Source organism: Myotis lucifugus, unplaced genomic scaffold (genome assembly GCF_000147115.1).
Source record: "Myotis lucifugus unplaced genomic scaffold, Myoluc2.0 scaffold_115, whole genome shotgun sequence".
In the NCBI taxonomy this organism is placed as follows: domain Eukaryota; kingdom Metazoa; phylum Chordata; class Mammalia; order Chiroptera; family Vespertilionidae; genus Myotis; species Myotis lucifugus.
This window is the reverse complement of record NW_005871163.1, coordinates 772,075-792,887: the sequence shown is the minus strand read 5'-3', so window position 1 is coordinate 792,887 and position 20,813 is coordinate 772,075. Positions and strand designations below refer to the sequence as shown.

General features: G+C 51.5%; 1 protein-coding gene across 1 annotated transcript in view; it reads right to left on the bottom strand.

The window, feature by feature from the left end:
* MEGF11 (multiple EGF like domains 11) overlaps window positions 1-20,813 on the bottom strand; it is a 246,887-nt gene that overhangs the window by 213,633 nt on the left and 12,441 nt on the right. The window contains 3 exon segments of the mRNA XM_023757800.1: window positions 6,507-6,607; window positions 10,812-10,913; window positions 15,484-15,589. Coding sequence (XP_023613568.1) covers window positions 6,507-6,607; window positions 10,812-10,913; window positions 15,484-15,581 — 301 coding nt within the window. The 5' untranslated portion in view covers window positions 15,582-15,589.

Sequence of the window (20,813 nt, the reverse complement as noted above, 5' to 3'; positions counted from 1 at the left end):
ATGGAACTCCTAGAAACAAAACATATCACTGAAATTAAAACCTCAACAGACAGGTTAATTAGCAGAGCTAACGGATTTGAATAATGGATCCGAGGAAGATGTCCAAGATGCAACACAGCGAGATAAAGAGATGAAAAATGAGAGCCCAGGAGAGAGAGGATGAAGTAAGAGTCCATTTTAGAGCTCCAATCGGAGAGAACTAGAGGGTGGAGGAAAGGAGATATTTGGAGAGAGATGGCTGAGAAATTTCCACAAGTGTAAAGGCATGAAGCCTTGGCTTCAGGAAGACGTATACCTCTGAGGAGCAAACACTATGAATAAAAATAACTCCACACATGGACATATCCGAGGGAAACTGAAAAACACTTCAATGACAAAGTCCAGACAACGGAAAAACATCCTCAAACTGCTGAAGGAAAATGACTGAAAAGCTAGAATTTCATAGGCAGCTCAACCATCATTCAAGAGTAGGGCAAAATAAAGGCATTTCCAGACAAGTAAAGCATAAGAGAGTGGGTCGCTTGCAGACTCTCCCGGAAAGAACTTCTTGAAAGAGACCTTTCAAGAATGCAGCCAAACTGAGAAGTGAGATGCGAGAATAGATGAGGAGCAAAGAAATCAGTAAACGTAGGAGTTGGCTTTAAGTAATAATCGACTGTATAAAACAACCACAATAATAAAACAGGGCTATCTAACCTCCAAAGTGGTGTGAGGCATTTAACGGGATTAAATCTTACCCACCCTCAGGTTCCCCCAGTGCAGCCAGTCCCCCAGGCCTTCAGCTGCTGCTCCCCCTCGGCCACCCAGTGCAGACTGACCCCACCGGGCCAGAGCAGTCCCTCCTCCCAGCCAACCTGACGAGGTGCCCAAGTCTGCTGAGCACCCCCAAACCTCCAGCCCACAGCCCAGCCAGGACCATCAGCCATGTACCTGGAGCTTCTGGCTACTCCTCTTCTGGGTTTGGATGAAAACCACACTGCAGGAGGCATGTGCTGGCATTCCAAGCAGCCACTGAAAGGGCCAGAGGACACCGCCTGGAATTTCGGGGGAGTTACCTCCCCATGGGGGAGACTCTGACCAAGGGGAATAGGAGACAGGAGGCCTGGGCCGGTGAGTTCTCCTCCTTGCTGGCTATGCTGAGACCTGCTTGCTCCCGTGGCCCATCAGAAGAAGCCCTTGGTAAAGGGGATGCACCTGTTAAGCAACCTGCTGGGCTCTTTGCAATTCACTTGGCGAGCGCAGCAACCATCCTTTTGAATAGGAAGACTAGTGGTTTTCCAAGTGCGGTTCCCAGTCCAGACACAGGAGCATCACCTGGGACCTAGTTAGAAATGCAAATTCTCCAGCCCCACCCAAACCTTCTGAATTGCGACTCTGAGCCTGGGGCCCAAGAGTCTGTGTTGTAACAAGTCTTCCCGGTGATTCTGATATTAGGTTACCAGGTGCTCAGTAAAACATTTGAATGGATTGTAATTTGTGATTACTGTGTGGAACCTGTGATAAGCGTTACCACTGCTCACTAATTACGCTGGCCCTCGGCCTTCAACACCTGCCACAGCGCTCTCCTCTCTGCCATGGCAACAAGCAACATTGCAGGGTTGCTGCTCCATCAGCCTGGGTCCTGGGGTGAAGGTGACAAGGAGCAGGCCATTGGCTAGCCCACAATGGACATGTAATATGAACAAAAAACGTTATTGTTTTAAGCCACTGGGTTTGGGGTATTGTTTGTTACTGCAGCATAACTCAGCCCATCCAGTCTGATACAGGCTAAAATTTTCAAAGTACAGAGCTTCACAAAATGCCTCAACCCCCTCCCCCATGACTTAAAATGAGTTCTACCTGCAGAGGTAAAGATGCCCACTGCCCTATTTCACAAGGAAAAGAAAGAAGGAAGTGTGCTTGCGCCCAGCGATCCTCAAGAAACATCTGATGCCTAGGCAACCAAGGAGGAACAAGACTAATGCTTATCTGTGGATAATGGCCAGGTGTGGGCAGCTCTGGCGTGGATGGTTGTGGAAAGGCTTCCGAGGATGGCAGTTCTGGGCCAGAGGAAATGGTACAAATAGAAAAATAGTGTCACCTGCATCTGAATCTGCTTTCCAGGACACTCATTCACTGTTTCATCTTTCTCCTTCCGTACACCGAGATGATCCATCCTATACCCAGTGGGACCAGAGAGGCAAAGGGACTTGCCCAAGATTGCACAGCAAGTTACTGGCAGTCAGCCAAGGCTTTCACTATGGGGCCAGTGTCCTTCTACCATGTGCCGAGAAACAAGGCTCCAGGAAGTGGCTTTGGAGGAAGGTCCACGTCCCCATGGCCCTTCCCAGAGCTCGGGTGATGTTCCTGTGCAGGGTCCTGAGGACTCTCAACACTGGATGAGTTCTCACCAGGTTCTAGTGGACTTGGAGGTCCTCTGGCCTCTGGAAGGTGGGGAGGGGGGAAGGAGGGGCAGGGCTGCAGGGTTTTGGCTCCTGAATGCTCCCAGGTCTACAAGCTTCTCATCCAGCACCAGCATCCTGGGCACGGTCCTTCACCCTCTCACTACCATTTCTCCCGCTCACAAGTTCCCAACCCTCGGACTCCATTCTCTCACACACAGGTGACAAAGCCTGTGGGGGACTGACACCCACCCATTATGGGTTGAATTGTGTCCTCCTCAAATTCATATGTGAAATTCCTAGCTAACTCCCAGAACCGCAGAATGAGACCTTATTTGGAGATAGGTCTCAGAGACAGATAATCGAGTTAAAATGAGGTCGTTAGGCTGAGCCCTAATCCAATATGACTGTGACCTTATAAAAGGGAGAAATTGGGGGACTGACACCCACAGGGGGAGGACTCCATGTGGAGAATGGTTATGCTGCCACAGGCTAAAGAACTACCAGAAGCCAGAGAGAGGCCTGGAACATCTGTCACACCCTCAGAAGGAACCTATCTGCTGACACCTGGATCTCAGACTTCTAGCCTCCAGGGCTGTGAGACAATAAACTCATGCTGGTTAAGCCACCAGCTGTGGTGCTTTGTAAGAGCAGCCCTAGGGAATTCATAACTGCCGCCCCCTGCCAGCCTCCCCTCCCCTTCTCCCAGCCCAGATCTGCCCACCCTGCTCAGGCCCACTCCGCGTCTTTGCTGATGGGGCTCCCTCTCCCATCCACTCCAACAACGCCCTTCCATCAACTCAAACTCTATGAAGCCCGCGAGGGATCACAGCTCACAGCATTCTCTCCTGCCTGGTTTGTGTGGCCTGTCTAGCCGTTCCCACATTCCTCTCCGGCTGTTCTCTAATGACTTCCTGTACATTAGACTTGCCTTCCCAACAAGACAGTAGGATCCACGAGGGCAGGAGCTGTTTCTGACATTCTGTCGGCAGCACAGTGCTGTGGGTGGCCACAGCAGGTATTTAAGAACCACTGGGCTGCCCTAACCAGTTTGGCTCAGTGGATAGAGCATCGGCCTGTGGTATGAAGGGTCCCAGGTTCGATTCTGGTCAAGGGCATGTACCTTGGTTGCGGGCATATCCCCAGTAGGGGGTGTGCAGGAGGCAGCTGATCGATGTTTCTCTCTCATCTATGTTTCTAACTCTCCATTCCTCTCCCTTCCTCTCTGTAAAAAATCAATAAAATATATTTAAAAAACAAAACAAAACAAAAAAACTACTGGGCTGAAACGCTCTATTCACTGAGCCAAACTGGTCAGGGCTGTAGCTGATTTCTTAATAACACTTGGTGAGTGGGCGTGGCCAAAAAGACAGCCTCTCCTCTTTATCCTGCCCTACTTTATAAAGACGCCTGTCAAAGCAGCTACAACACTCGGTTGCACATATTTTTGTACCAGATCTTTTCCTTCCACTAGGCTGCAAGCTCCTCCAGGCAGCATCTACCTCTCCTGTGCGTGCATAACCCCTGCATTTGCAACAAGTGTACGTTGAATGGATAAACATGAGCATATGGCCAAAACGACTGACCATGGGTCCAAAGACCCTTTAAGCATGTCAAAGGATCCACGAACCCCTGAAATTGTTGCAAAGGGCCGTGTGCATGTGCATGTTTCCATATGTAGTATGCATTTCCCCAGGGAGAGAATCCATGGATCTCTGAGAAATTAAAATAAGAGCCAAGACTAAAAAAAAAATGTTAAGACCCAAAGCTGCAGAGGAGGAAGCTGACATTTATTAAGCACCTATCCTGTGCCTGATGGGTTAGGGATTACTATCCCCATTTTACATGAGTGGAAACTGAGGTTCAGAGAGGTGATGTCTTGCCTATTCCAAGAGGTTCAGAGCAGACTCTGGAGCTACTAGTAGATGGCCTGGGTTCAAATTCCACTTTTACTGCTTTCCAGCTCAGTTACAGCGCGTTTAAGTATATGGACCAAAATCACACAGCTAGAAAGTGGTGATCTTGGCCAAGTTACTGAATTGCTCTGTGACTCAGTTTCCCGATCTGTAAATTGGAAGTAGGAAGGGTCCCTACCTCATAGGCTGTTGAGAGGAGCTGATGTGTTGATGGATGTACAGTGATCAGAATGGTGCTTGCCTGCAGAGGATGGTGATGAGGGTAAAGAGGAAGGAGCTGGGAGCGGCAGAGCTGAGATTCAACCCGGGCCTGTGTGCCTCTTGCCCTCTCTATCACCACTCCCAGCCTCAGCGCGCCACAATGCCCCCTCTCCCTGCCGAGACCCTCCTGCTCCCTCCTAGGAAAAGCCTCCCGTCCTGAGGAGCGTGGCTTCCTGGGAGGACGGGCCGTGGCCACCAGCTCGGCAGGCAGTGCCCGGCAGTTACATAAGGAGCAGGCGGCAGGTCATGTGCTGCCTTCCCAGTCAGTAAGACCGAGCCTGCGCAACCAGGACACTGAGCGCTCCTGCCCTGCTCTTCATTTTCCAAGAGCTTGACCAGCCTCCACTAATGGAAATTAGAAGGGGAAGGCGCTCATCCATTCCTGGGGCCCCGTGCTGACATCCGAACTCCATTCATGATTTCCCTGAGTCTGTCACTGCGCCCTGAGCTCAGAAGGGCCGCTCACACCCATCCTGCTCCATCTTCATGGCTCCATGTCCCACCGGCAGCCGGACCCTCGCTCCACTCCAGGCAAACAGAGCGGCAGCTGTAAAGTCTTGATTCTGACCTCACCTCTACACCTGGGTCCCCACAGTAACCCCATCCCAGGTGAAGCACTGACCACGGCCTTGGCCCAGCCCAGTCCTCTGCACTGCTCTTTGAGTTTGCGTTGGGTTAGTATCTTTGCATTGTTCCTGCAAAACCATCAGTATTGACCCCATTGGCCGGAGCATTTTTCATTCATTCCTGTAATGCAATTAGAATCGAGTTTCTCCAGCATTAGGGGAGATGTAACACAGTAGGGAAAAATTGTCGTTTCATTCCCAACGTCAACACGCCCACTCTGCCCAAATTCTCTCTCTGGTGCTAGCTCGCTCTACCCACCCAGATGGCAAGGAGAATACTAACAAGGAAAATCACTCTTCAAATCTGCCTCCCAATGCAGAGGCAGAAGCTGTGTGGGCGGCCTCCCCTCGGTAATTAAACGGGGGCTCCAAGCTTCTCTGACAGTGTCCTGCCGTTGAGGAAACCTTCTAATGTCCACTGGAGAGCCCCAGACGGGCCCCATCCCACTGGTCAGAGGTGCGTGGGGAGAGTCCATTAGACTCCAGCAGGGCCCTCAACCATTCTCCCAGAGAGGGTCAGCGACTTGCCAAAGCCACATGCCTGGGAAGCTGAGGCCAAAACCCTGACCTGCAGGCTCTTACTCCTGGGTGTCTCCCACTGTACCACACTGCCCCCCACCCAGAGGGCCTGCAGCTGCCAGCAACTCAGCCCTGGTCCCCAAGGCTTCAGTTTACTGAGCCACTGCAGACAAAAAGGGAAAGAGGGAACAAGTGTCTTTCATGAACCAACATTTTCTTTGGTGTATTCCAGTTCTTTTTAGAAACCTTCCTACTTCCTGGAATAGGTCCCTTGTGATGTCTTACTCTTGCCATCCTCCTTCGAGGTACCATGATTTTGTCACCCAATAATCAAGCCTGCCTTCCTTCTTCCCATCCATCCATCCAACCATCATCCATCCATCATCATCTATCTCTCCATTCATTTATCCACTCAGCTTCCCTTCCATCCAAGAAAGCCTTCTTGAGCACCTACTATGCCCTCAGCTCTGTGCCAAGCACTCAGCACTTCTTCCCCACTGCTCCCCAGAGCGCCCACTCCAGAAATGTCCACTTCTCTCCTGAACCCTTCAGAGCCTAGACCTGATTCGCTTCCATCAACCCTCTTAGGAGGTTGATGTGACAGACAATTCTGTGCTAATGTACTCGCATTAGACCCATTGTTCCCTCCGAGCTGGCAGCAGGCAGGGACTTCGGAGTTCTGAGGTCAGCTGAGACCTGCAGCCCAGGACCCGAAAGACAGCTCTACCTCTTTCCCCTCAGTCCTCCCCCCACACTTCCCTCCCACCCCCACTGAGGCCAGAGCAGAGGCAGCCCCTACATACGTATGCAGAAGTCTCCATTCTCGTAGTAGCCAGGGCAGCACTGGGACCTCCGCCGGTACATGGTCCGGAGGCCACGCCGATACGCCGTCTTATAGCTGATCCTAAGGCACAGGGGAGAAAGCCACTTGAAAGTATTGAAAATCAATCACTCCTGTTAGAATGATATTTGTGTTAAGCTCTATTGAGGATGCCATTCAATAATCACTTTAAAATGCATGGTGGCTTCGAATATGAAGGAACACAATAAAGAACAATCGATGGCGGGGTTTGGGCAATGTAATACAGAATGAAACGGTGTTCGTTACACCTACTGACTTCTCCCCAGTCCCTTCAGAGTGATACTGAGAAGGGCTGCAGGAGATGCTGTCTGGGTGACATTGTGGAGGGTAACTGGGGACTTTTCCTTAAAACTTCAAGGCCCTGTGCTGGAGGGGCCCAGGGGGTGACTCGGATGGGACTGGGATTCTGAGAGTTTCTGTGCCTCCTGCCAACACCCCAACAAGCAGGCTGCTCATGGCCCCCTGGAAACTGGTCCACTCACTTGGAGAACTGGAGCACAGTCATCCAAAGGACGCTCTGAGTGTGACTCAGACCCAGAGGTGAGTTAGTCTCCCTCACACCAAAATTAACACCTCCTGCGAGGGCTCTGCCTGCCGTCCCTGGGAAGGCTCAGAACCAAGCCTGGCTCTCAGAGAGCGAAGCTACATACGGAAGGGAAGCCGAAAGGCCCGGAGAGCAAAGGGCATTCTGGACTGGGAATCAGAGACCTCGGTTCCCGTCCTTCTGCTGACATGAGCATTAAGACATCGCCCTGAGCCAGAGAGGTTTATAGGCAAAATCTCCTTCCCTTCCCTCCTTGAGGCAGGTAGCTCCTTTATGCCCTTTATTTCATTTCTTTTTAGGGTTTTTATTCTTACTTAATTATATGTACCGCCTCCCACTTTGTTTTATGGATAAGAAGGCCGAGATTCGGAGTTGACTTGCTCAAGGTCACACAGCTAAACAGTTTTAGAGCCAGGATTCAAACCCGCGTCAGTCTAATTTCAAAGCTACTAGCTTAACCTGCTGCCCTGTGCCAGTTCCCACGGGGTGGCTTGCTGGGCTTATGGGATGGCCATCGTGAGAGTAAGAAAAGGGCAATGGATGGTGTGAGAACTGAGTCCTCGGAGGGAGTCAATGGGACACTGAGAGGCAAAGCTCCTTCCTCACACATAGGGTCATAATGGAGGAGATCTGAAGTGGCCAGTAAGGACCAGAAAGAGAAAGCAAGTTCCCAAGGTCATGTCATTTAACTAGGACTCAACCCAGGTCCTCAGGCCTTGAGGCCAGAGCTCTCTCACTTCCCCGCCAGCACTGGGGGTCCATGGCCTGTGGACCCCTCCTCAGGGGGCAGAGAGCAGGGCTGGTCGTTGCAGATGCCGACAGTCTGCTTTCCACGGAGGGTCAGGCCAACTTGGGAAGGGAGTCCTACCACACAGGCTCCCAGTCCTTAAAGCCCTCGCTTTATGACAAATGACAGTGTGGGACTCTGGGGAAATCTGTGATATTTGGGAATGTCGTAAACTAAGGTCATTCTACTTTGTCAAAAACCCATAATGGAAAGCAAGCTGCTCTCAGAGTGAGGCTACTTTCCCGGCACAGGGAGGCAGCTCCTGGCAGCTTCGGGGGTGGTGTAAGCACCTCTCAGGTAAAGAGCAACTGGGGTTGACTCAGAGGTCACCAGTCCATTGCTCCCTCCAAACAGGGCTCTCCCCAAACCCTCCCACGGAGAGGTGGTCTCGACATCACCACAGCCTCTCAGGAGAGAGATGCTCCCGCTGCTGCTGGCTTGCCCATCCCTGCTTGCTCCCAGTGCTGGGGTGAGAAGTGGGAGAGGGAAGGAGCCGGGGCCAGGCTGCTGTCAGGAGAATGATGCTGCGTTCGTTCAAACAAGGCACTCCGCACGGAGCAGACTGATGGTGCCGCTGTCAGCGTCACACTCTGGGTCATCAGGAAGGCTGCAAGGCGACTCAATAATTTAGCAAAATAACTCGTGTTCCAGGAATGCAGCCTATTTTAATAAGCAGCCACTCACTCACCCTTCCCCAGCGGTGATGGACGGCAGCCGGGACTCCAAGGACCCAGCAAAGCCACGCCGCAGAGCAAGCTTGGCTGGTTCAGAGCCTGGCCGGCTCAGGGAGGGAACGGGACTTCTGTTTCTGCCTCTGCCTGACCAGGTCCACAGGCAGCTAACTCGGCACAACTGGGGGAGCTGGGAGGAGGCACTGGGTCCCACCTCCTCACTTCACAGCCAAGGGCTTAGGAAGGGGATGGGGTAATGGCTGAGTAGTTCCTGTTAGACCAACACCCCTGCAAACAGTTATACAATCTGGGGAAAGTAGAAAACACAACTACCTGAAGGCACTAGGGAGAGAACAAAGGTGGATACTAGAGCGGAGTGGACACTTGGACAAAGGGAATGACACCGGGCAAGGTTAGTCCAAGGACAGACCAAAGTCAGCAATAAAAGCTCCAGATGGCTAGAACTTAGACAGAAGACACGCAGCCTCACTGGCTTGAAGAACCACAGGACAAATACAGGGTGGACTCGGCAACTAGAGAGTGGGAAGGGAAACTCCAGAAAGACAAGAGCCGCAAAGAGGAAGCCCATATTCTTGGTAAAAATCTGCCCGAACTTCTGTCCCCTGAAATTATGTGTGTGGAGGACAGGTTACAAGCAGCCCAGGTAAGGCTAAAACTAGTGAACTCTCTGTTTGGAAATTGAGTTTAGCCAAGTTAACTGGCTGATAAAACAAACAAGCAAGCAAGCAACAATGAACTGATACTCCCTAGAGGAGGGCGTTCATTTGGTCTGGCCCTGCTGTTTTCCTAGCAACATAATTTTCAAGTTGATAATTTTGTATGGCCTGTGAATACTGTTATAAATATCCAAGTGGCCCTTGGCAGAAAAAAGGTTCCCCGCCCCTGCTCTAAAGGTACATAACAGAATTCAGTCTCTACTGTCTCTGCTGTTCATAACAGTCAGCATACAATGAAAAATTACTAGACATATAAAGAAACTAGAAAAATATTACCTACATAAGAGAAAAGGCAATCAATGGAGACCAACCTCAAGATGACCCAGTTGTTGGATTAGCAGGCAAGGATTTTAAAGTGGTTATTATATCTATGTTCAGTGTCTCACAGGAAGTTACTAGAAAACCCCAAATGCCAGGACTTTGGCTTTTCAGCATAGAATGGGTTTCCCCTCCACACGCTACCCACCACGATTCCTGCATAAATCCCAAAGAGGGACTAGGCCCGCAAGGAGGAGGCAAGGAAATCTGGAACCAACACAGATGCTCAGCAACTAGGAAGTGAACCGTCTGGTCTCTCACTCATTCTCTCTTTTACTCTTCATCTGCTGTTTTTTCAACCCTGAAGTAATAATGCCACCTTGGGTCTAATACCTCACTGTTCTCCATTCTCCCCTGCACTTTTCAAAGCCCTGGCCTCACAGGACCCTGCAGGTAGGTAAGGCAAGGATCATTCATCATGGCTTGCCCAGGGTCATCCAACAAAAAATGTTCTCTCTTCCTTCCCTCCTCCACCCCCCCTCGCCCCCCGCCCCCCGCCACCACTGCCTGTGACATGGGAGCATGTCATGATTTGCAGGAGGGCTGAGGCAAGGGAGCAGGATTCCCACAGGCAGTGGTTGAGATGCTGAGAGGGTGTTGACCTCTAGCCTGCACTCTGTTCTCCAAGGCATGGGACTTCATCTGCTCGGGGGAGGGGGTGCGGAGGGGGAATGGCTGTTCTAGGTTGGATTTCCCCCCAAAAGCAGACCTGAGACAAGGATTCAAGGACAAGTCCTTTATTTAGGAAGTGATCCTAGAAAGCACTAGGAGGGGAACGGGAAAGTGAGACAGGGAAATAAAGGCAGCCAATGTAGGGTGTGCTATTGAGCAGGTTACTGCTAAGGGTGACCGAGCGCCTCTGGAATGCACTCAGAGTTGTCCCCTCTATTCTCAGGGGCAGGAAGCTGGGGTATTTACCTACCAACTCCCTACCTGTTACTGGTTGAGGAATGCCCCCAAGGACATTAATTCTCAGGTGCCTCTAGCCTGACTGGCCCGTTGCTCCTCTGGCCAGAAAGAAGCCCTCAGCAGAGCATCTCTGGGGTTTAGTGTGAAGAGTGACTACCAAGGGGATACAGGTGATGCACGGACCACATGTGTCACAGTGGCCTTTTACTAACTGGCAGAAAGGCAAACGCTGAGGGCCCAGTACCCTTTCCCTGCCCCGCCGTCTGAGAGAGGTACTCACCTGTGCCTGGTGCACTTGAACCAGTTGAGGATGTCTGTGCATCGTGTGTAGTAGATCTGGTCAAAGGGGTGTGAGTATGATTCTTGGACAGTCACGGCGTAGCTGAGAACCAGACGGGAGATGGAAGCCACAGTCAGCACTTGAGAGTCTGAGCTAATACTCAGGATGGGGCCTCCCTCCCCAGGGAAGCCAGGCCTCAGCCAAGTGTCCTGGGGCTCCAACACCCCTTCTCTCCCGCCCCACTATCCTCCTTCTGCCCTGGATACCCTTGGCATCCACACCTACCTGATGCCTGGCTGGATCTAGGACACATGCCTTACTGCCCTTTGGCCCAGCTCATTTCCTGAAATTCTAGTTATTTGTTCATTTAACAGAGAAAGAATAAAGGAGGGTTTAGGTTTATTCTGTGTGGTTTTAGAAAGCAGAGCCAACAGTTTTAAAATATGTATTTAGCCCAGCCAGTGTGGCTCAGTGGTTGAGTGTTGCCCTATGAACCAGGAGGTCACAGTTTGAATCCCATTCAGGGCACATGCCCAGGTTGCGGGCTCAATCCCCAGTGTGGGGTGTGCAGGAAGCAGCCAATCAATGATTCACTCATCATTGATGTTTCTATCTCTCTCTCCTTTCCTCTCTGAAATCAATAAAAAATGTATTTTAAAAAATACATGTGTTTAGATCTTTATGGTTTTCAAAACACCTGCATGGAAGTTAATTTTTGTAGCAACTCTGTGAAGTAAGTGGTCCCATTTTAGAGATGAAGAAACTAAGGCTCAGATGGAGGTGACTTGCCCAGGTCACACAGCTGGTAGGGATAACTGTCAATATGTATTAACTGCCCTGCAATTAGTGTTTTAAACCCTTTTAATCCTCACACAATCTTATAACGTAGGTGGCATTGCTATATCCTCATTTCACAGCTGACAAAACTGAGCATCAGAGAGGATAAGTGACTTCCCCAAAGTTACCAGTGACCTTCTGCGCTACCAAGGTGGCATCTCATTTTCCTGCCTGTTAGTTGTAAAAATGGACCCATGGGTGGAAGCCACAGGGAAGCAGGTCTCAACTTCACAAAAACAAGCCTTCCCTCCTGCCCACCCTGCCAGGAGTTGTATGAGAAGGCAGCCAAGCCAGAACATAAAGCACAGACTCACACCTCCTGTGCAGGCTGGGATTTCAGAATTCATTTTTATGTGTGTTGGTACTATTCAGTGTTTTCCTCCCAGAAGGCTCACTGACCTGGGCCAGATGGCCAGGTCCAGGCTATAAAAACCCGCCTGCTTTGCCCGAGGAAACTGTTGGTTTACTTGCAAGGGGTCTGGGCAGACCAGCTCCCTGACTCAGTCCACAGCAGGCTCTCTGACGCCGGAAGTGTGAAAGGTCTAGAACTCAGAAAGGCCAGAGCAGTCAGCCCTGTCCAGGAGGGAGAGGGGTGGTGGGACATGCTGTTCTTCTGAAGCACTGAGGATGTCAGAGGGCCCTTGCTGAGCCTCTACCCGGCAAGCCATGCCTCAGAGGCACACATATCTATGCAGACATGGCCCAAAGCCCCGTTTTATCTCCAGGCTTGGAGAAACGGAGGCAGCTCCACATCCACCCCTAGCTTCCCCAAGGCCCCTTCCACTCTGAAATTCCATGACCCTGTGCTCTGACACTTCACTTAGAGGAGGGAGAATGAATGAATGGATGAGAGTGCATGGGGGCTCTGGGTCAAGATTGAAACCTGTCTCTTGTTAGCAGCGTGTCCTTAGACCAGTGATGGTGAACCTTTTGAGCTCGGCGTGTCAGCATTTTGAAAAACCCTAACTTAACTCTGGTGCCGTGTCACATATAGAAATTTTTTGATATTTGCAACCATAGTAAAACAAAGACTTCTATTTTTGATATTTATTTTATATATTTAAATGCCATTTAATAAAGAAAAATCAACCAAAAAAATGAGTTTGCGTGTCACCTCTGACACGCGTGTCATAGGTTCGCCATCACTGCCTTAGACATACAAGACTCCTATAAGCCTCCCTTTCCTCACCTGGAAATCTGTGCTAAATATTCCCAGGGACTTCATGTAGCTATTGTGGGGATTAAAGAGGGCAATAGTAGTGTCTACATCTCAGGGTGGGGGGAAGATAATAAATGCAAAATGCAGTGTCTAACATGCTAGCCATCATTACTATAAGACTGGCAACAGCTCACCTCCTGTGCCAGGCACTGAGGAATATTTCCTCCCGGACCATGGTAGGGGAGCCAGAGCAAGACCCACCCACAGAATGGCCTCCCTGCCTTTGTTAAGCACTCAAGGGTTCAGACAAACACCCACCCCCCAGCACTGGGGACAGTGGGTGCTCAGAGAAAAGGCATCAGCCCAACGGAGGGGGCGGGGAGGGGGTCATGAGGGACAGAGCTGGCTCTGAAAGAGTGCCCTGAGCCAAGCAAGTCTGTCAATGAGACCTTGAACCAACTCCAAGACTCGGGGTGAAGTGTGTGCCCCCGGTTTCATGCCTGGATGGTTTAACATGCTCATTTGCCAGCATGCTAATGAGGGGCCAGATTAATCTGGTAGAGCTGGGCTTTACTAGCCTGGGGAGGTCTTTCCGCTGGGTTTTATGGTGGAGGTGTCTAATTAACGAGGAGCCCGCCAGAAGCACTAATCCAGCTGGGAAGTTCTCCCCAAGTGGTCTCTGGGGACCAGGGTGTGTTTCTGGAATGACACAGACTAGATCCATCCATGTGTAACTGGCAAGAGAGCTCAGTTGGAAAAGCCAAGAAAAAGGAGGCGCTTGGTATCACAGGGCATCACTTCGAGAGGGTTAGAGATGCCCAGAGCGTCCTCAGACCTCATTTTAGCTGTTAGGATTACTCTTTGTTCTCCCACCAAAGCTACATATTCAGCTGACAGCCTTGTAAACCTGAAATGCCAGCTCTGTGCAGGCTGGGCTCAGAATATGTTCACATTCCCAACTTGTTCATGTTGGGCAGGTGTAGAAACTTAGGGAGTTTGGTTTAAGTTTGAACTGATCCACTGGTGCAAATGGGACTCAGACAAGAGGGAAGTCAGGGAGGGCTTCCTAGAGGAGAGAGACCTAGTTGGAGGCAGTAGGAAAGGCCGAGGTGAGCAGGGAAGGAGGTATGCGGGCAGGAAGCAACTGTCTCAATGGGGACAGACGGGTGGACAAGTCAGGGCTGATGAGACTAGAGTCCATAAACCAGAGACTAATATGGAATTCCACCTGCTCGCCTTCTCACCCACTGGGAAATAAAGGTCTAAATTCACCATAACCAGGAGGCCAAGGGGCCCGAATCATCTCACGATCACCTTATGAAACCTTACACATTCCTTATGGAAACCTTATGAACATACATATTCCTAGGTTCTACCCCAGACCAATGGAATCGGAGTCTCAGCAGACTCCGTGTTTCATTCACATTCCCAGTGAGCCTGGTGTGCATAAAATCTGTGATAACCATTCCTACAAAGACAGAGTTGTCAACAAGAAAAGGTAATCAATTATTAGCTTTCTGTTCCGCAAAGCACTTTTGCGAAACTGGTTCCCTGACCCTCCAACAAGCCTGAGGTTCATTCTCCCCCCTTCCACCTTACGGAGGTGGAAGTAGGCTCAGAGTGGTTAGGAGACATGCCCAAGGCCATAGAACTAACAGTTGGAAAACTCCAGACTGCAATGAACCAGGGTCTACTGGTCACAGATCTCGTGCTCTTCCCACTTCACTGAAAAGGGGCCCACTGCCTTCTGCTCCAGCCTGACTCTGTGGGGACTCCCCGTAGAGCGCCAGTCACCAAAAACCATGCTGGTGCAGGCACTGTCCCTCCAGAGCCCTGGGTGAGGGGCTTTCCCTGCCATGAGACGGGACATTCACCCTCTTGGGCATGCAGCATGGACCACCCCTTCACCTGTCCTCCTCCACCATCTGCTTCCCCCATCGGGCCCTCGTCTTAATTTTATTCATTTGATTTATTAACATCTAAGTGGCAGAGTCATCCTGGTCAGCATGGCCAATCAATTCCAGGGTTTAATTTCGTTTTTCCTGATTGGGTCTCTGGTCACTGTCCTCTGCTCACCAAAATCAATACGTTAACCTTGTGCTTCAAAGTCAGACTGTCTGCAGGGCCCTGGCCTACTCCCCGAGGAACTCGTGCCGCAGCCGGCTCTTCTGCCTCTGCCCTCAACTGCCCTTCCCTGAGCAGCCCTCCAACCCCTCCCCCATCTCCTCAGGGCAGGCTGCTGGCCACCCACATGTCCAGGCCGCTGCACTGCTGCCAGTCCTGGGAGACCAGGGAAGACTTTATTGTATCAGAAAACAACATATCTGGACCAGAACAACTCACTGCACCCACCTGGCTGTGAATGGGCACTGGCCTCTACTTCCTCGTCTGAAAAATGACTGGGAAGTGGGAATGCAGGGAGGAACACGAGTACATTGTCAACTGTGAGACTGCATCACTTAAATGGCCTGTCACTCAACGCCTGCACCCTGACCTCCCACCACCCTGAGTCTCAGACAGAATCTGTCCTGCTTTGTCCTGTCTTTCAGCTCCATGCTGTCTCTCTAGCTGGACTGTTGGCCCTCAGTGGACAGCTTCTGGACCTCCTGCCTCTGCTTCTGTCCCGACAGTGCAAAGCTCAGGTGAGTGTCTGGCCATCTGAGACCCATGCCTTACCTCTCCCAGTGGCTGCACACGTTGGGGTCCTCGGGGTTCAGAGAGAGGACGGTTTGCAGGAGGGAGAAGACAATGAGCCCTGCCCCTGAGCGTGCCATCCCGGGCCCTGTGAGGAGAACAAAGGAGGTAGCGTCATTGACCAGCCACGTTCCCTGGCATCTGTTTGGCGCTGAGACTTCTCACATGAAGCGGCTAAGCAGACCGGCTAAGCAGATGAAGTTCCCCATCATCGTTGCGCAATGAACATTTGATATTTTTACATGTGCAGTCTTTGACTAATGCAGTAACACTTCGCGGGTTCTGAGTAACCAAGGAGTAGGAAGCCTGACTCAGGGAAAAGTCAAATCCCAAACCAGGGCATCTAAAAGTGTTTCGGCTTACGCACCGCTTTGAGACTCTAATGAAAGTTAGAGACTTTCTCCCCAGAAAAATGCCCCCACACATTTGGCTATGATTTCAGGGTGTGCTCAGGCCCATGAGCCCACCCCTGGACCAAGAGCCCTGATTTAAATACTTTACAGGCAATGCCCTCCCTCTGTCCCCTTCTCCCTCATCTTTGATGTTCTCTGCCCACTCACTTCCTCTCCCTACACCCCCTCCTGCCATGAAGAAAGAGAAGAAGGTGGCTGGTGTGGCCCTGGGGGAGCTTCCAGGCAGCTCTGGTCAAGCAAGCCACCCAGAGCTGCGTCTTGCTTCTCTGTTCCTACGGGATATAAGTCGCTGCCAGCCAGAGTGACATTAGTTAGAGCACGTGGTTCCCACCATGGGATGAAGGGCTTGGGCAGCTTGGTAGGGGGATTCAGGGAAGAGTTTGTTGAGCTCGATCCAAGCCCCTAAAGGGACAGCCTGTGACAGGCGTTAAGTGTGCCTACAAAGAACGCCAATCCCCTTGTCCCCAACAAAGGACTCCTCACAGAGAACCATGGAGGTGGGAGTGGCTGAAATGACCCCTGAGAACTTCCCAAGGGTTCCCACCGAGTGGGGGTGCAGGGGTCTCCAGAGCCACCTCGGGGGACCTGGAATCCCTATGTGCTCACACATCGGCTATAGACTAAAGGGACACCATGACGCAGAAGGATGGCACCATTTTGCATGTGTACACAGATGCTATCAGGATTTGATCAGAAGCTTTACTGAATTCAGAGTAGCTTTTCTTCTCAACCAAACACACTAAAAAAATGCAACTCCTATCAACTGGGGGGCAGGGATGGTATTAAAAATATGTTGACATTGGAAAGGGGTCCCCAGCTTGAAAGGAGGTTGAGCTTACAGATGAGGAAGCATCGCCCGCTGTCTCCGTGGGGACAGAGAAGAGGGGCACGGATGCTGCACATGCCCCCTCTTGTACACAGAGGGAAGCTAAATGGAGCTCCTGTCTTCCTGAGAGGTTAGCCGCTCTCCTCCCCAACCCCAATATGTCCTTGTTAAACTCTTTCTTACCAGCTCCTTCAAAGATAAACAAATGTCGCCAATTCTGTAACGCCATGGGGGTCCAAATTAATGATTAATGAAGTTTTTCTCTCTATTTGAGATCTGGAAATAATCTGGCTAAATGTACTCTGAAAATCGGTTAGAAAGGAGAACAGGGATCCTGGTGATTCTGCTCAATATGCAGAGTCCGGGAGTGGGCAAGCCAAGCCACACCTCTCTCCCCCACCCCACCCCATCCTGGTCCTCAGAGGAGCCCCTCCGCAGCTCGCCCTTCACAAACTGGAGTCTACAGGTCATTTCACCCATTCTCCTCAGAGAGGAGATGCCCCTGGCTGAGGGAGAGCCTGCGCAGGATGCCGCACTGAGTCTCAGTGATGAGCATATTCTTCCAGGCGGGGTTTGGGCTGACCAGACATCAGAGAAATCACATTAAAAAATGAACTAAGGGACACCGCACCCTGAAAGGCAAGGAGCCTGAATGCCAACTGCAGAGGACGCCTCTTCTTGGTTCTCTCTGTGGCCCCGTCTCCTTACCTTGGCTGCCCCTGGAATCGCCAGCATTTTCCTGAAAGGACCCCCCAACTGCATCTTCAAACTTATGAAACTTAGAACAACAGAGGATGAGGCCACCTGACAAGAGGAGATTGTTCCTCTGGCCCCGTGGGTCCATGGTGACAGGAAGGGGGTGGGAGACGGAGGTAACTTGGATCATTGCTGTAACTGGGAAGATCTTTTTAAATCTTCATAAAAACCTCTTCCTTTCAGAGTCAGGTCTGGACAGGACAGTGTAGCTGACTCCCACTGGCAGTGGGATGCCTGGACACTGGGGCACAGAGAGGGTGATGGGTGTTTGGACGAGCACACAGGAAGTGGGAGATGGACAGAGCAACACAAGGACACAGACAGTAGGTGGCATTGAGACCAACAGTCTAAATGAGTTAAAGGCTTACAGGGCAGGGGCTCCCCAGGCTTCACACCCTCGCCTTGAACAGTCCCATCCCCAGCATTTGCAAAGTTCCCCCTCTGAGGCCAAGTCTGCCTCTGTAGTAGTGTGGCGAGGATGGGAGGGATTGTGGGGCAGAAGGACACCCAGGCTGGGGTAGAAATGATTATTCCTCTTGGATACCCCCTCAGACTTTTCCTTTGAAAGTGGCCTCATCTACAATCTTATCACCAGCCCTGCTTCCTGGGTCAGGCTAGTCTTCCCTCCTGCTCTTCCTCTACTACCGTCCCCCATGCCCAACCTGTTCACACTGCTCCCCGGCCTCAATCCCCTTCTTCCTCGACTCAGCACATCCAAATACCATCCACAGGAGGTCCAGCTCAGGCCCCGGGGCCCCTCCTCCCCCTGCAGGGCTTGGCACCTGGCAGCCTAAAGCCAGTCTCGCTCTGGCAGCCTAGAGCCTGGCCAGCAGTCCCCACTCCCCACCTTGCATGCCGTCTCCCTCGCACGTTTACTTGATCTCGCCAACGTGTCTGTGAGCATCTTGAAGGTGGGGTCAGGTCCTAAGCTGCACTAGTCAATTCCTTTCAGGAACTGATTTCAGAAAAAGACATGTCACTGAGGCAGTGAAGAGCAGACACAAAGGAGCTGCTCCCTCATGGAGGCAACTCATGGCCATTCACTTTAAGGGGGCTTCCCTGGGCTCTCGGAGGATGGATCCCAATGACATGTATGCTTATGCCCTGACTGAGGGAAAATCAATCCTGTCACAGCGGTTATTAGGCCGACTCCATTCGGAGTGACAGAGGTTAACGTATCGAGCACCATCCGTTAGGACATTAATAATTAAATAAGAAAATGCCCCTGTTCCCCTGCAGAGGAGGAGAACATGCAAGGAGATCAGGGGGTTCCCTTCCCTCTTGGCCCTGCTCCCTGCATATCAAGCAGGAGAGGAAGGGAGCCAAGTTCCAGAGGTGGAGAAGTGTCTTCCCCCGCGGAGGGAAAGACTTTACCCCTATGAACTGCGCGTGGGGATCTGAGGGGAGAGAAGGCAGCCTGGAGGTGAGTCTCTCACACCTGCCCACGGGTGTAGTCAGTCTGCACCCCCGCCATGGCCCGAACTGACCAGCTGAGGGCTCCGGGAGTGCCACCTGCCCGGCCAGGGCTGTGCTGCGAGGACACAGGAGTGACACGAGCCAGCTACAGTCTATCTGAGGAGACTAAAGCAGCTGGTGGTTCAGTCACACTGTGGAGTGGATGGGACTAAAGATGGACAGAATATGGAAAGATAGAGGGTCAAAAAAGGGGGTTTCCAGGGCAGGCACAGCACAAGCAAGCGCGTGGAGGCAGGACCGTGCAGGCAGTGCTGGAGGGCCTGGGCAGCAGAGGGCTGCACAGCACAGCTGTGGTGGGAAACACAGAAAACTGTGGGAGGCGTTTCCAGAATTGGGTTCAGTGGGACACTAGGCCCGTGGGATAGTGATAGAAATCTCCCAAAGGTTTCCGTGAGTGACTACATTCAGGAGATGCTGCGTGCTCTGTCCTCACTTTAAATATCCTCACGTGTCTGAGCATACCTCAGGCTCCGAGAAGCCTTGAAGCAAAGACCTCTTTTACTTGGTTTCACCCGGCTTCCCATAGAGCTCTTCGTAGTGACTACGCTAGGAGCAGAGGTCCTCCATCAAGCTCAAGTCTGAAGGAAGGCCTGGTCCTGTCAATCTGCATCCTTAGAGTTCATAGTCACTTGCTTATTCCAACACCCGAGGGCCTCTGGGCCTGGCAGGTGGTGTTGAAGGGAATCGGCCAATGGGTAGTTAAGAGACCCTGACATCATGGCAAAGAGTCCCTCCTCCCTGCCTGGGTCTTAGCTCTGGCCTGGGCGGCTCTGCAGGCTGAGCAGATCTTAGAGATAATGGCCTCCTCTGGAGGGCCTTGCCTTCTGCTGGGACCCCCATCACTAGCACCTGTAGGGTCCAGCCTGTCTTTCTGATGGCAGCACACACCTGGCCAGACACCAGCTGCTCACATTAGCCAAGATGCATAAAACTGGGGCAGAGGGCAGACAGACAAACAGATGGCCTCTGCCCTGGGATCCATTGTTATGACCTCACAGTCCATCTGTGCAAAATTCCGCTCCCACCCGCTTCACTTCTGCCACCTGCCTAGTCCTCCTGACTGTGCCAAAATCTTCGACACTGCAGCCTGGTCCACATACCTAGAACCTGCTCTCCATTCATCCCAGTCTCCTCCAGGGAGCCCTTCCTTCTCAACAAATTTGCATTAGTGGCAGTGGTCAGCACTATTTTATGGGCCTTGGGAGGTTTCCACTCACACAAAACTCGATTGGTAATGACTTGTTGGACTGCTATGTTGAGAAACGGGGCTGAGTGGGAAAGCATGCCATGATTGATTAGTAATGCCTGTGGTGGGCACTGGATGGGAGGGGGACACACAGGTGCCATGCACTTTCCTCCCTGTCCTACGTTGCTGAGCAGTTGTCACTAACTTTGGAAATTGTCCCTCTCCTCTGTGAATCATCTAGATGTGGCCTCAGCTCTCAGGCTGGCCTTAGAACCTGCTATCACTTTCCTTCCCTTGGGACCGCTGACCACACTTCACAAGGACAGGGGTTTTGGTCTTTGATGTTCACTGCTGTCATCAGCACCCAGAGCGCTGTCTGCCACATTGCTGTGCCCGGCCTGACAGAAGCCACTAAAGACCTGTCCCAGCAGCAGGTCCTCCTGCTTGTGTCAGGCCAGACACAAGTGATGTGACTGATCCTGAGGCTTGGGGTGACTGAGAGGTCAAGGAGGTGGTTGGCTATAGATCAGTGGTTCTCAACCTTGGCTGCACATTAGAATCACTTGGAATCTTTTAAAATCCTGATTTCTGGGCCTCATCCTAAGAAATTACTGTTCGTTGTTATAGAGTGAAGTCACACCCTAGTACAAGAAAC